The sequence below is a fragment of the Hyperolius riggenbachi genome, chromosome 10 (assembly GCF_040937935.1).
Source record: "Hyperolius riggenbachi isolate aHypRig1 chromosome 10, aHypRig1.pri, whole genome shotgun sequence".
Lineage (NCBI taxonomy): Eukaryota > Metazoa > Chordata > Amphibia > Anura > Hyperoliidae > Hyperolius > Hyperolius riggenbachi.
In genome coordinates this window covers 200509677-200524772 of record NC_090655.1, presented here as the reverse complement: position 1 = coordinate 200524772, position 15096 = coordinate 200509677, and the positions used below count along the sequence as shown (strand labels likewise).

At 46.0% G+C, this 15096-nt stretch overlaps 1 protein-coding gene across 3 annotated transcripts in view; it reads left to right on the top strand.

Annotated features, from left to right (window-relative positions):
* LOC137534226 (transmembrane protein 176B-like) overlaps positions 1-15096 on the top strand; it is a 171334-nt gene that overhangs the window by 120410 nt on the left and 35828 nt on the right. For all 3 annotated transcript variants that reach the window (XM_068255631.1, XM_068255632.1, XM_068255630.1), the window contains exon 6: positions 8350-8604. In XM_068255631.1, coding sequence (XP_068111732.1) covers positions 8350-8604 — 255 coding nt within the window. The remainder of the gene's footprint in view (positions 1-8349; positions 8605-15096) is intronic.

Sequence of the window (15096 nt, the reverse complement as noted above, 5' to 3'; positions counted from 1 at the left end):
ACTCTGTAAAGTACTGCAGATAATATCAACATTATTAAAGGGAACCCAAGCCTAAGCTCAGGTTTATAAAAGAGATATTTACCTAAAGAGAGGGAAGCCTCAGTATTCTATTGAGGCTTCCCTCTGTGCTCCCATGCCCCCTCTAATCAGTGCGACCCCCCTATACATAGGGGCTGCGCTCCTCCCGTTATGAACATGACCATGCATGCGCAGTAACACTACAGCACATGCGCGAGTGTGACCGCACTGATGGAAGAGATGTGTGGCCCTGATATGATTGGAGACAATGCCTCACTAATCTTCCAGGGGGCAACGCTCAGCAAGGGGGGCATCAGAGCAATGAGGGAAGCCTCATTATGATCCTGAGGCTTCCTCTCTTTAGGTAAAGATCTAATGTTGTACCTGTTTTGGGTACACTTTATATACGTTGGCAGAAGTTTACAGATAGAGAGAGCAGACAAAGCATGAAAGAGAGAATGGATAGAGAAAGCAACATAGAGAGGATTGGCAGAGAAACTGAGACAGAACAGTGGGCATAGAAATGGTGAAGTGATGGTGGGAGAGCTAGCCTAGAGGGAGAGAGAGGGTGGATAGTGCTATAGTACAACTTTTATGACAGCCATAGTTACAGTATATTACCAGTATTTGCCATAATCATTCCCCCAACACACCCCACACATAGTACAGCCTGCACTGCCCCCTCCCCCAGTGTTCTCTCCCCCAAACAATGCCTTGTCTCCTGTGAGGAAGTTTCAAAGTGCAGCAATAAAACACAGACAGACAGACGATCCGTACTGCAGAGCAGCCTGTCAGTGCACACATTCCTGATGCTGCTTGCAGGGCAGGCCGTTCTACACAAACTGAGGAGGAAGAAAGTTTGCAGCATGATTACACGTGCACAGTGTGAATGCTGATTAAGATCAATGCAAGGTTGCAGATACTGTACACTCCGGTCTCACTCTCAATTACCTTTCAGTCCAGACCCTATTCTCCCTCCCCCTCTGCACAGGCATATATTTACCTTTCCGTGCATGCAGTATTAGGTCTGCTCCTCTCTACTACCACGGAAAGGGGCGGAGAGCCGAGCAGTCCTGCTGGAGGAGGAAGAACTTACAGTGTGCACGGAGAGGATCAGAATAGTCTACCCCGCCTGTGCCAAAGTACAGTCCGGACATCGTGGCCTCCCTGCCTGCTCCCCGTTTGGTGGAATCTCACGTGCTCTGGTAGGGCAGAGGCTCCATCACCATCGCTGCCTTCTCTCTGTTCCCTGCTGTTTACTGCCAGTACATTTCATCTCCCGCCGCCACGTGTGTCACGTGCAATCAGACCCGGCCATCTAGCCCGCACAAGCTGCCCGTTGCTAGCGTAACATCTGCAAACTAATGCAGGGAGGTTGCGGACAGACTGAGTCTGGCTGCCTGCAGCAGAGTGTGTGTACAGGCAGGAGGAAGTGGAGGAAAGTGCAGAGGAGGCTGCAGGGCGGCATGAATAGCGCGGTTGAGCACTTTGATGTTGTTTACTCATTTTGCACTACAAACACCTTAATGCCACTTAGGCGCCCTAAAGAATGATAAAATTCTGGCGCCCTAGGCCATGGCCTTGGTGGCCTAGCCACAAATCCGGCCCTGGCCATGCCCCCATCCAGGTTTAGACCCCTCGAAACATCTTTTCCATCACTTTTGTGGCCAGAAACAGTGTTTGTAGTTTTTCAAGTTCGCCTGCCCATTGAAGTCTATTGCGGTTCGAAAAGTTTGCAGGTTCGCAAACTTTTTCGGAAGTTCGAGTTCGAGGTTCACAAATTGAAATTCGGAGGTTTGAGCCATCTCTAGCAATCAATTGTAGTTGAAGCCAGGACTTCACAACACCGTGTTACTGCTTAAGATTAAGTCAATGGAACAGTCTCACCAACTAGTTGTAACGATGTGCCGCGAGACACATCGTAACACAGAGTAGCAGATGTGGCTCACAAGGAGTTCAGAGCCAAATAGCAACAAAACTATGCTAGCTAAGCACGGGTGGTCACGATAAGTGCAACCTACTGAAACGTGCTAAACTAACTAGCTAACACAGTAACTGATAAATCTCCGTAGCTCGAATAAAGAAAATAACAACACTGACTAGGATACGTATATATGGGCTATGAACCAATATATAACGTAAACCACCAAAAACTAGCTACAACGGACACTGGACAAGTGAAGAGCCAGAGAATTTATAGCCAGACCTGGCCACAAAACCCCGCCTCCACAAGAGTGACCAATGAGAAAGAGAGGTGGAGGAATCCTGTTTCAGCTGACAGGCTGTCAGCTGACACGCTTCCTGAGCCTATAAAGGCTCTTCTGAGAGGCATGCCCCCGCCCGGACAGACTGCCAGCAGCCTCCGTGAGAGGCACATTGTAACGATTGAGGAATTATCTCCGTGGTCAGCGCACAAGATGTGCGCTGACACTGCGGAAGTCCTCCACAAGCGTATAAAACGACAGAACTCAGCTTGGGTGCAATGCACCTGCAGAGGGAAATTACCATCGGCAGATGGAGCTGTGGAGTGCAGAGGAACAACCCCTCTGCACTGCCACAAACGCCAGTTGGGAATTGTACGAATTGCAACAATGCAGGGCAAGATAGCCCTCAGAGAGAGAGAGTGAGCACAGTGACAGAATGTATGTGTGTCCACCAATCTAGTCGCCCCCCGGCGACGATGAACACACAACAACGGAAATCAAGTGGGAACGCAATCGCAAGAGTGCCGATTGCCAACAGTGACAGATAATACAACCTGACTACGCTAGAAGGAATGCTTAGTGCACTCCCAAGGAATTACTCTAAGATAATCTTAGCAAACAATTAGCAAAGGCTGAGACTCCAAGTAAGTTAGCAGGAACAAACCATCATGACCAGCCAGGAATTCTGGGAAGAAATGGTTTTTATACTGCAAGCCATCAGAGGAAGCAGCTAAGCAATGTACATGCCAAGTGGATGCAAATTCCTCACCAGAGCAGCAGTTCAGCAAGTTGCAGAGTGAAGACAGGTCTCTTTTCCAGGGACCTGCAGTACTCAGACCTAACAAATGGTCAAACAGCTGTCTGCCTGTGCAGACAGCAGAGCAGATCATTACACACATCTACTGAAGAGCTGGGGATGCACACGGAAGCAGAGTCCCTGGATCTCCATTGCCGTGCGGACGTGACCAGGTTCGTGACACTAGTAGAACAGCCATGAACACAAACAGTCCAAAGATCCTTAGCCAGCTTGTTCCTGACACAGCCCTTGGGTTCCTGCTAGCAATAGCTGCGTGCAATTCCTCACCCATTCACACACCAGCTGAACCAACCAAACCAGGGGTAATGCTTGATTTGGTCATATGAAATGCACAAGTTCAGAAACACTTGGGGAATAGCGATTACAAGATGGAAACATTTGACCTGACATTTAACAGAATTATATGCAGAAGAGATTTTTCATTTTCAAACAGATTCTTAAAGTAATGTTATTGAACGAAACTTAATTAATAAAATTACATTTAAAAACATATTTTTTTACAATGTTAATACTGTGGACAAGTTGAATCACTGTGGGATTTTTTCCCCCTCTGAGTGATCTACTGACATGCTCACTACAGAGTGTTCTGGGACAGAAGGCTGTGTGACATCACGGCCTAGGCTGAGCATCACTGAAAGGGAGGGGTTACATGATACTGAAACAAGGACAATTAATGTAAAATTGTGCGTCCCCAGTAAAGTCATTACAGATCCTCTTTAACCACTTAAGCCTATCTGGATGAGTATTCTGCTAAAGGCAAACTGGACGAGCGGCATTATTTCCATGTAGGCGGTTGGGGAAGGGAAGCAAGGCTTCCCCGATCCAATTGCAGTGCCTGTAATGAATGGACATGACCCTGATCGGGGCCATGTCCATTTATAATAAAGAATGTGAATGAAGTATTAAAAAAAAAAAGAAACACTTACTGGTAAATCAGGGAGTGTTTCTACCACCATCTAGTGGCGAAAAATTGAATTACACACCACAGATTTTTAATTTAAAAAATTATATCATTAATCCCTTCCAAAGCCCCCACCTCAGTTACCAAGCAAATAGATGGAAAAAATTAGTAAAAAAAAGAAAATCTATAAATAGTTGACTTAGGGACTCTTTTTTTTTAAAATGTATGTCATGAGGGTATATTACTGTGATTTTAGTACATAAGGGCTTACAATTGATCGGACAAAAAAAAAACCCCAAAACAGAAAAAATATACCTTTATTTCCAAATAATGTATTGACACCATACATTGTACTAGACCCCTAATTTAAATGTTGTGATAGCCGGGACTAATGGGCAGATAAAATGTGTAGGTTTCATTTATAGTAGCATTGCTTATTTTAAAACTATAGGGGGTTGAATTGGAGAAATAGTGTATTTTTTCTTTTTTTTCTTGTGTATTTGCATAAATGCATAAAATGCATAGAAAATAAAGTAATTACTGAAAACAAGTATCGCCCTCAAAAAGTTTAATGGCAAAAAAGAAGATATAGATCATTTACGTGCGATGAGAAATGATAAAGTTATTGGCGAATGAATGGGAGGAGCACTGACAGGGGAAAATTGCTTCCGTCCTGAAGGTGAAACACCTGAGGGCTGAAGTGGTTAAGGAGTATTGTAGTATATGCATTTTTATGAAAACAAAATCTCTTGAGAATGAAAAAAGTCCACTATAGATAGGTCGATAAACATGTCTTGAGCAGGATTGTAAAAGTGGTGCATTTGGGGCCCTAAAGCATAAGGGAAAAGGATCTGCATTAAAGACATATACTGTATATATTGTAATAGAAACTATAAAACATAAATCAGACTAGCATAAGTGAAAGCTAATAAAGTCTGAGTGACTACACAGGATTTCCAAAAGATGGGGAAGAGAACTTGGTTGAGGATATTTAATGCATGCTTTTGTTTATGTTTACCAAGGAGATGCCTTTGCTTTATTCTATATATTCTACTATTGGATTACCCAGTGCCCAATAGTGCACAATATTTTACTTAACAAATATTCTACTAGTGGCTATCCGCCGCACCCAAATTACAGCTGCGCCCTTTTTATCTAAATGTCTATGTACACATGAAGGCATGTCTAACTAAAATTCAGATATGTAAGGTAAATTGCTAAATGGAAGGGATTGCAAGGGCAAAAAGAACACAAACCCTGTAAGCGGTAAAAACATATGCCATGCATTACAGTTAATTGTAGTAAAGATAAAACAAAAAAAACAGTGCATCACAGGTACACTAAGGGTAGAATTTAGGATTATAGACGCACTTTTTCTACCCCAAAAGTGGAAAGAAGAAGTCCCTGTGTTCGAATACATGGATTCCCCAACTTAAGATCGCCCCGCCGATACGAACCACCGACCTGGCGCTATGTACAGGACTCCCTGCACTGTCCTGCTCCACTGACCCTGTGTAATTACAATCAGCAGCCGCATGTATCACTTACCTGACCCTAAAGTGCCTGCGGCGATCAGTTGCTTCTCTCTGCACTACCCGGTGTCCTGTTCCACTTCCTGTGTGTGATGTAAGTAACTGTAGCCACGTGCACCACCTGACCCGAGGGTGCCCATGTTAATCAGCTGCTTTTTTTTTCTCGCTTACTCCTTCCCCCTAGTGCCAGCACCTCCTGGTCATGTCATTACACACGCGACTGACAGTACAGGGAAGGAGTGAGCAAGAGAGGAGAGGGAGTGGAGGAGGACACAAAGGGGGGACACGGAGGAGGACAAAAAGGGGGGGACATGGAGGAGGACAACAAAGGGGACAAGAGGAGGACACCAGGGGGGAAAGGAGGAGGACCCAAGGGGGACAGGATGAGGACACCAGGGGGGAAAGGAGGAGGACCCAAAGGGGACAGGAGGAGGACGCCAGGGGGAAAGGAAGAGGACACCAGGGGGGGCAGGAGGAGGACACAAGGGGGACAGGAGGAGAACACCAAGGGGGACAGGAGGAGGTCACAAGGGGGACAGGAGGAGGACACCAAGGGGGAAAGGAAGAGGACACAAGGGGGACAGGAGGAGGTCACCAAGGGGGAAAGGAGGAGGACACAAGGGGGACAGGAGGAGGTCACCAAGGGGACAGGAGGAGGACACCAAGGGCACATGAGGAAGACACCAAGGTGAACAGGAGAAGGATGCAATAATTGGGGGAAGAACATCTACTGGACCATAGAAACACCAAGTTTAGTATAATTTTTAATTTTTCCCCTGGTTTTTGTCCTCTAAAACTAGGTGCATCTTCTAGTTCGGAGTGTCTTGTTAAAATATCTAAAAAAAAAATCATTGTATACAAACAACCCCCCACAAGTTAAAAAGTCTTAACTAGGACTACACCCATTACATGATGGGATACAGCCCACTAGGTGTAAAGAGAGTAGTGGGTGGCTTGCTGTGATGCCAGGACTAAAAGTACACCTGAACCAGTCAGGCTTTAGTCCGAAACACCTGATCTGCTTGCTTGTTCAGGGTCTATGTTTAAAGGTGCGTACACACGTCAGATAAAAGTCTTTGGAAAATGAAAGATCACAGACCAATTTTACCCCCTTTCATGTAGTATGAGAGCCATAACTACACAGTCTATTCTATTGAGCTGAACTCCCCATCAGATAAAAATCTTTGCAAGATGCTGCACACAAAGATGCTGTACACATGCAACAGATCAGTATCTGCAAAAGATCAATCCCTGCAAAAGATCCATTCCTGCAAAATGCATTCATAGTCTATGATATCTGCAGATCCCATACACACCTTGTTTAATGGACATTCATTTGCAGATCAGACAATTATCTGCCGATCTGAAGATCCAACCTGGTGGATCTGATCTACAGATAATTGTCCGTTAAACAAGGTGTGTATGAGATCTGCAGATATCATAGACTATGAATGCATTTTGTAGGAATATATCATTTGCAGGAACAGATCTTTTGCAGATACTGATCTGTTGCATGTGTACAGCATCTTTGTGTGCAGCATCTTGCAAAGATTTTTATCTGATGGGGAGTTCAGCTCTATAGAATAGACTGTGTAGAGTATGGCTCTCATACTACACGAAAGGGGGTACAATTGGTCTGTGATCTTTCATTTTCGAAAGACTTTTATCTGACGTGTGTACCCACCTTTAGGCAGAGGATCAAAAAGACAGTCGGGCAATCTGCATTGTTTAAAAGGAAATAAATATGTCAGCCTCCATATTCCATTTTAGTTCAGGTGTACTTAAAGTTGTAATGATGGTAAATGAAAAGTTCACAAAACTCAAACACTGATATATAGTATAGTAATTAATCCAAATAAATACAATAAAGTTCAGTCCATAGCAATGTAAGCTGCAGCAGCAAAGCAGCCTAACCAATTCCCAAGTAAGCAAGCAATTAATAATTGCACAATGTAGCACAATGTCCATCAAGCCTGCAATAAGCAAAAGTCTTAGTAATTGTCAGCAATGTAAAGCGCTATGCCTGGGAATGCAAAGCTGTGTGGAGAGGTAGAAATACATACAGTATATTTCACCCACTCTCAGTGAAGTATTTAGCCTCTCCACCCTCTGCTCCAGGACACCTATTGCAAGGGCCGGATTTGTACTCTCTACTGCCCATGGCCACTGTCACCAGCTGCCCCCCTTCAGTATAGGTAGCGAGATGGCCCCTCCCCCTTCTCTCCAGTATAGGTAGCCAGATGGCTCCCTTAAATCCCTCCTCCCCCTCCCCCTTTTAGCACAGGTAGCCAGCACACCTTCACCGCGCAGCAACCATCAGTGCTACTCATTTATCCACTCGTGCAGAATCTTCCTCTTCCTTTCCGTCTCCAATGCTGCCCAAGTCCATAGCCGTCGGCCATAAACTATGCAAACGTGCACAGAGAGCAAGATGGCTGCTGCACAGGCGGCTAGCAGCAGACTAGGGAGGTCAGGCGCTCGCCTGATCTCCCTGCATTGCAGCATTTGCAAGCTTGCAAATGCTGCACCAGTTTAGCCTGCTGCTTTGGTGCCCTTGCTCCTGTGGTGCCCTAGGGCATGGCCTTGGCTTAAATCCCACCTGCCTATTGCTGACTAGAATTCGAGCTGAGCCAGGCAAAAGATCTGAGGCAGTGATCCAACATCTCAAGCCCAGGTAAACTTGACATCTTCATGATTTGGAACTGTGTTCCAGTGCCATAAGGGGAAGCAAGCATTGTGAGTGGCCAGTTTTAGCCACTGGAAGGAGTGCTGGTTGCCATGTTGGGTGTTCCACCTGCTTGTTTTTGTTTTGTTTTTTTAAATGTAACACAAACCTTTGTGTGTATTCTATTTATATGTATTTATATTTTCTTGTAGGGAACTTTTTCCTTCATTTCACTGATGGTTAGCCTGGCAGTTTCCATTACTGGCATGGTCTTCTCAGTTGGTGACATTAATAGCTTTAGGTGGAGGAACGACCTGGTACCAATGTGTAAGAGGGTTCTGGAAAGCATGAATCCCAATTATGATGGATATTACTATGGGTACAGAACAACACAACCCCCCAGATACTATCCTGATTCTACCAACTGGAGCCTTCGGGATTGTGAAAGAGGATTTGAACAATACCAGGTATGAGGTGTGTGTGTGTGTGTGTGTGTGTGTGTGTGTGTGTGTGTGTGTGTGTGTGTGTGTGTGTGTGTGTGTGTGTGTGTGTGTGTGTGTGTGTGTGTGTTTGTGTGTGTGTGTGTGTTTGTGTATGCCCTATGGCTGTAAAGAAAAAAAAACACACATAGATCCAGCAGTGCCGTAGCTAAGGAGCTTTGGCCCCCGATGCAAGTTTTATGTTGGACCATCCAAGCACTCTATACATAACAATTGATAGGGCACACCAAAAGCTGCCAATGGCAACTACAGTGTCATAGGTGCAACAAGGGGATGGGGAACTGTTTGTTAATGATTGCTACTATTCAAAGTATCTATAGAAGTGATTATTATGAGCACAGGACCAATAGACAGCCAATACTGCAGATGAGAGAGGGCCCTTCGGGGCCTCTGGCCCAAGGGCCCCGATGCAGTCGCAACCTCTAGAACCCCTATTGCTATGCCCCTGAGATCCAGGCACATTGCCTCAAGTTAAGACATTTAAATAAGTTATAAGGGAGGTGTTAAAGAGGGCGTGGCCAACAAAATCAGCGCTAGGAGACTGATGATGGAGCTCCGTCATTCAAGCGGGGATGCGCGAACAATCCCGTGCAATATCTGCCCCCAGGACTTTGCGTTGAGCGGTCCTGGGGCTGCCGCCACGTTTACACCAATTAGCATAGAGCAGTCGGAAAGAAGTTAAGGTGTTGGGGGGGTTGGTCTAATAGCAATCAGTGTGTGATGGCTGGCGTGGGAGGGATGGAGGGGCGCACTTTGGTGTCTCAGCCTTGGGTGCTGGAGGACATTGTCCCGGCTCTGATGTGTAGCCACAAAACATTGGCTCTGGAGTATCAAAGGGAGGGATGGTTAGAAGTTGCCCCCCCCCCCCTCCTTCACACACACACACACACACACACACACACACACACACACACACACACACACACACACACACACACATCTCTGGGCCTCCCAGTCCCTACACTCCCAGTGGCTGCTCCTGTGTTGTTACGCCCCTGCCTGCTGACTTACAAGAGTTGCTACCTTAACCTCCTCAACGGTAAGCCCGAGGATTTCTCAGCCCCTGGTAGGCCAATTTGCACACTTTTTGCTTTGTTTCACGCAGCTAGCACTTTGCTAGCTGCGTGTACAAGCCGATCGCCGCCGCACAACGCCGATTATTCGCTACCCGCTGCGTTAGAGGGGGGCCCCCAGACCCCGTGCACAGCCGGGCCAATCACCGCCAGGGTGTGCTAAGGGATAGATCGGGACTCCCCCAGATGCCATGACGTTGATGACGTCATCCCGATCGTCGCCATGGCGACGGGGGAAGCCAAACTGGAAATCCCGTTCTGATCGCCGGAGGTGATCGGAAGTAGTAGGTGGATGCCGCTGCACAGCGGCTATCATGTACAGTGGGTTGCAAAAGTATTCATCCCCCTTGAAGTTTTCCACATTTTGTCATATTACTGCCACAAACATGAATCAATTTTATTGAAAGAACAACACAAAGTGGTGTACACATGAGAAGTGAAACGAAAATCACACATGATTCCAAACATATTTCACAAATAAATAACTGCAAAGTGGTGTGTGCATAAATATTCGGCCCCCTTTGATCTGAGTGCAGTCAGTTGCCTATAGACATTGCCTGATGAGTGCTAATGACTAAATAGAGTGCGCCTGTGTGTAATCTAATGTCAGTACAAATACAGCTGCTCTGTGAGGGCCTCAGAGGTTGTCTAAGAGAATATTGGGAGCAATAACACCGTGAAGTCCAAAGAGCACACAAGACAGGTCAGGGATCAAGTTATTGAGAAATTTAAAGCAGGCTTAGGCTACAAAAAGATTTCCAAAGCCTTGACCATCCCACGGAGCACTGTTCAAGCGATCATTCAGAAATGGAAGGAGTATGGCACAACTGTAAACCTACCAAGACAAGGCCATCCACCTAAACTCACAGGCCGAACAAGGAGAGCGCTGATCAGAAATGCAGTCAAGAGGCCCATGGTGACTCTGGACGAGCTGCAGACTCTGTTCATAGGACAACTATTAGCCATGCACTGTACAAAGTTGGCCTTTATGGAAGAGTGGCAAGAAGAAAGGCATTGTTAACAGAAAGCATAAGAAGTCCCGTTTGCAGTTTGCCACAAGCCATGTGGGGGACACAGCAACCATGTGGAAGAAGGTGCTATGGTCAGATGAGACCAAAATGGAAATTTTTGGCCAAAATGCAAAACGCTATGTGTGGCGGTAAACTAACACTGCACATCACTCTGAACACACCATCCCCACTGTGAAATATGGTGGTGGCAGCATCATGCTCGGTGGGTGCATCTCTTCAGCAGGGACAGGGAAGCTGGTCAGAGTTGATGTGAAGATGGATGGAGCCAAATACAGGGCAAACTTGGAAGAAAACCTCTTGGAGACTGCAAAAGACTTGAGACTGGGGTGGAGGTTCACCTTCCAGCAGGACAATGACCCTAAACATAAAGCCAGAGCAACAATGGAATGGTTTAAAACAAAAACGCTGTCCATCTAATCTGACTAAGCTGGAGCTGTTTTGCAAAGACGAATGGGCAAGGATTTCAGTCTCTAGATGTGCAAAGCTGGTAGAGACATACCCTAAAAGACTGGCAGCTGTAAATGCAGCAAAAGGTGGTTCTACAAAGTATTGACTCAGGGGGCCGAATAATTACGCACACCCCACTTTGCAGTTATTTATTTGTAAAAAAATGTTTGGAATGATGTATGATTTTCGATCCACTTCTCACATGTACACCACTTTGTATTGGTCTTTCACATGGAATTCCAATCAAATTGATGCATGATGTGGCAGTAATGTGACAAAATGTGGAAAACTTCAAGGGGGCCAAATACTTTTGCAACCCACTGTAGCTAGCGCTAGGCTAGCTACATGATTTTTTAAAAAAAATTAAAAAGTGCTGCGCCACCATCCTGGCGGTTTTAATAGACCGCCAGGGAGGTTAAAGAGAACCTAAACTGAGATGGATATTGATTTTTCCTTTTAAAATAATACCAGTTGCTTGACTCTCCTGCTGATCCTGAATCTCTAACACAGCCCCTGAACAAGCATGCAGATCAGGTGCTCTGACTGAAGTCAGACTGGATTAGCTGCATGCTTGTTTCAGGTGTGTGATTCAGCCACTACTGATCAGCAGAACTGACAAGCAACTGGTATTGTTTAAAAGGAAACATCCCTATCCCTCTTAGTTAAGGTTTCCTTTAAGGCCTCTTTTCCACGAACTGTTGATAAGCAGTGAAATGCCTCTCAAACTCTCACAACCACTTACTGTTGCCTGGTAACTGCTTGTTGCTGCCTGGTAACTGCTCACTGCTGTTTGGTAACTACTTGTTGAGCACACAGTTCAACAGTCCATGGAAAAGAGGCCCAAATTTTCCATGCAGCAGCCTAGTTAGAATTTTTTTATTTTAATTTTTCTTCCCTTGCTTTCAATCAACTGAGCCTTCCCTAATGTCTCCACAAGCTCCAACATCTCAACCAAAGCAACCAGGGGCCGCACCACACCACCAAAACCAGGTCTTCGGGGATTACCACATTAGTACGCAGTAATCCCATTCCGGCGAATCAATGACGTGCGCAGAAGCTAATTGCTAAAATGCACGACGTGAAAAACTGCAACTGCACCGCAGGCATTGTGATTTATCCCCTAGACTTACATTGCCCTGCGGTAGGAATGCGTAAAATGTAGCGCATGCCAGTGTGAAAGGCCCCTGAGGTGTAAGAACCTAGGTTCTCAATGTGTGGTACGCGTACCCCAGGGGGTACTTCCAGGGGCGGCTCCAGGAAATTTTTTTCAGGGGGTGCTATGCAGGTGCTAGATCTTTTCTAGGGGCAGCTGTGTGGAAAAATCAGGGGGTGTGGCCGAAAAAGGGGCGTATGGACTGGAAAGTGGGCATGTATAGGTAATAAAGTTGCCCCAGTATAGGTAGTGTAGTTCCCCAGTATTAGTAGTATAGCTGCCCCAGTATAGGTAGTATAGTTGTCCCAGTATAGGTAGTATAGTTGCCCCAGTATGGGTAGTATAGTTGCCCCAGTATGGGTAGTATAGCTGCCCCAGCATAGGTAGTATAACTGCCCCAGCACAGGTAGTATAGCTTCCCCAGCGTAGGTAGTATAACTGCCCCAGTTTGGGTAGTATAGCTGCCCCAGTATAGGTAGTATAGCTGCCCGAGCATAGGTAGTATAGCTGCCCCAGTATGGGTAGTATAGATGCCCCAATATGAGTAGTATAGCTGCTCCAGTATAGGTAGTGTAGCTGCCCCAGTATGGGTAGTAAAGATGCCCCAGTATGGTTAGTATAGCTGCCCCAGCATAGGTAGTATAGCTGCCCCGGTGTAGGTAGTAGATCTGCCCAAGTGTAGATAATGTAGCTGCCCCAGTGTAGGTAGTAGATCTGCCCCAGTATGGTTAGTATAGCTGCCCCAGCATAGGTAGTATAGCTGCCCCAGCATAGGTAGTATAGCTGCCCCAGTGTAGGTAGTATAGCTGCCCCAGTATAGGTAGTGTAGCTGCCCCAGTATGGTTAGTATAGCTGCCCCAGCATAGGTAGTATAGTTTCCCCAGTGTAGGTAGTAAATCTGCCCCAGTGTAGGTAATGTAGCTGCCCCAGCCTGCTCCCCCCTCTGTTCCCACGGCCGCCGCTCGTGTACCCTTCTGAGCTGGCGGCCGCTACCTCTATGCCCATTCCCGCCGCCGCCTCCTCTCCTGCATCATTCTCCTGCTTCTACCTGCCTCCTCTCCCTCTGTAGTAAGATAGCTACAAGAAATGCGGGCATCGGCGGCCATTTTCTTGTAGCACTACAGGAGCAGGGAGAGAGAGCAGGGTGGCGAGCGGCTGCCGGTGCGGGTGCTCAAGGGGTGCTTTGACTTTTTTGGGGGGTGCTTCATCACCTCAAAGCACCCCCTGGCGCCGCCCATGGGTACTTCTGATGGTTCCGGGGGGTTCTCGGGCTTGATATACTTAACCAAGAATAACAAATTTAGAGCTTTAGAAAATGATAAATCTTATTAAAACAACTCCAAATTAGTGTTTTAGTTAATTAAAAACAACAGTGAGGCCTCGTTCACATTGCGTTCCAATCGCATGGCCGTTCGCGTTGGCCAGTTTTTGACGCTTTTTTTTTTTTTTCAATTCCCGGCCATTTCTGTGCGCTGGGCGTTTTTGCTAAGTGTTTTTGTAAGTGGTTTTCCAGAGCGGTTCTTTTAATTCACTCCCTGACGCAAGTCAGGAAGTGAGCTCTTTGATCCGGAAAAGAATAAATACAATGTATTTATTCTTAAAAACGCGAATGCAATCGCTCCACAACGCGATTTTGTGAGCATTTTGCATTTTTCCTATATCTTCCATTGAGGATGAATCGCCTCAAAAATGGCTCATGCAACGCTTTTCTGAGCAGATTGGAAACGAATCGCTCAGGTGTGAACTCTCTCATAGAGAATCATTGCACACACATTTTTAGGGCGATTATGAAAATCGCCTATGCTTGAAAAAAGGGCTAAAACACCCTTAGTGTGAACGAGCCCTGAGGCCTTGTTCACATTGCGCTCCGATCGAGTTAGCGTTCGCGTTGGACGTTGTTTTCAATTTTTTTTTTAGCGATTTGCGGTGTTTGGGTGGGCAATGCGTTTTTGTTAAAAGTGTTTTATTAATCGATTTTCCTGAGTATTTTCTTAATTTACTTCCTGACTCAAGTGGAAGCCCTGGAACTAGCATGGAACAACTAGCATGGAACAATGATGCACTAGTAGCTGTCTTCTGGCAAGGACTTTCTGGCCGTATTAAAGATGAACTTGCAGCCCAGGATCTTCCTGCATCTGTGGAAGATCTGATCTCTCTCTGCATTAAAATCGACCTTCACCTCCAAGAAAGAGCACAGGAGCGACGTCGCACACATCGTTCCGTCCGACTGGCTCCCAACTTTCAGCATCCCATTGTCCCTGCAGAGGAACCTATGCTGATTGATCGCACTAAGCTCTCCTAGGAGGAAAGGACTTCTCGTCTGGCTAAAGGTCAGTCTTTGTATTGAGGAAGGGCTGGTCACTTTAAGAACAATTGTCCTAAAAAAGCACCCAAACTCCAGAGCCTAGGGAAACCGGGAGAGGGTTCCCTAGGCAGAAAATCTTCCTCTCCCCCCAAGAAAATTACTTATCCTGTGTCCATCCAGCATAAAGACATTGTTTTGGACTGATGCTTTCCTTGACTGAGTTGTCTCCAGATATAAAGTTCCAGTAGTACCTCTGCAAAAAAACTCTTGTCTCTGTTGTTAATGGCACAGTCATTCCTGGAAGTATTTGTACTGTCACCATAGGCATGAGGTTGTGTATATCCTTTGTCACTGAGACCCAAGCAATGTCTGACTACATCAAAGAAAACCTAGAAAGAGGCTTTATCCGCCCATCTGCCTCCCTGGCAGGAGCTGTTTTTTTCTTTGTTA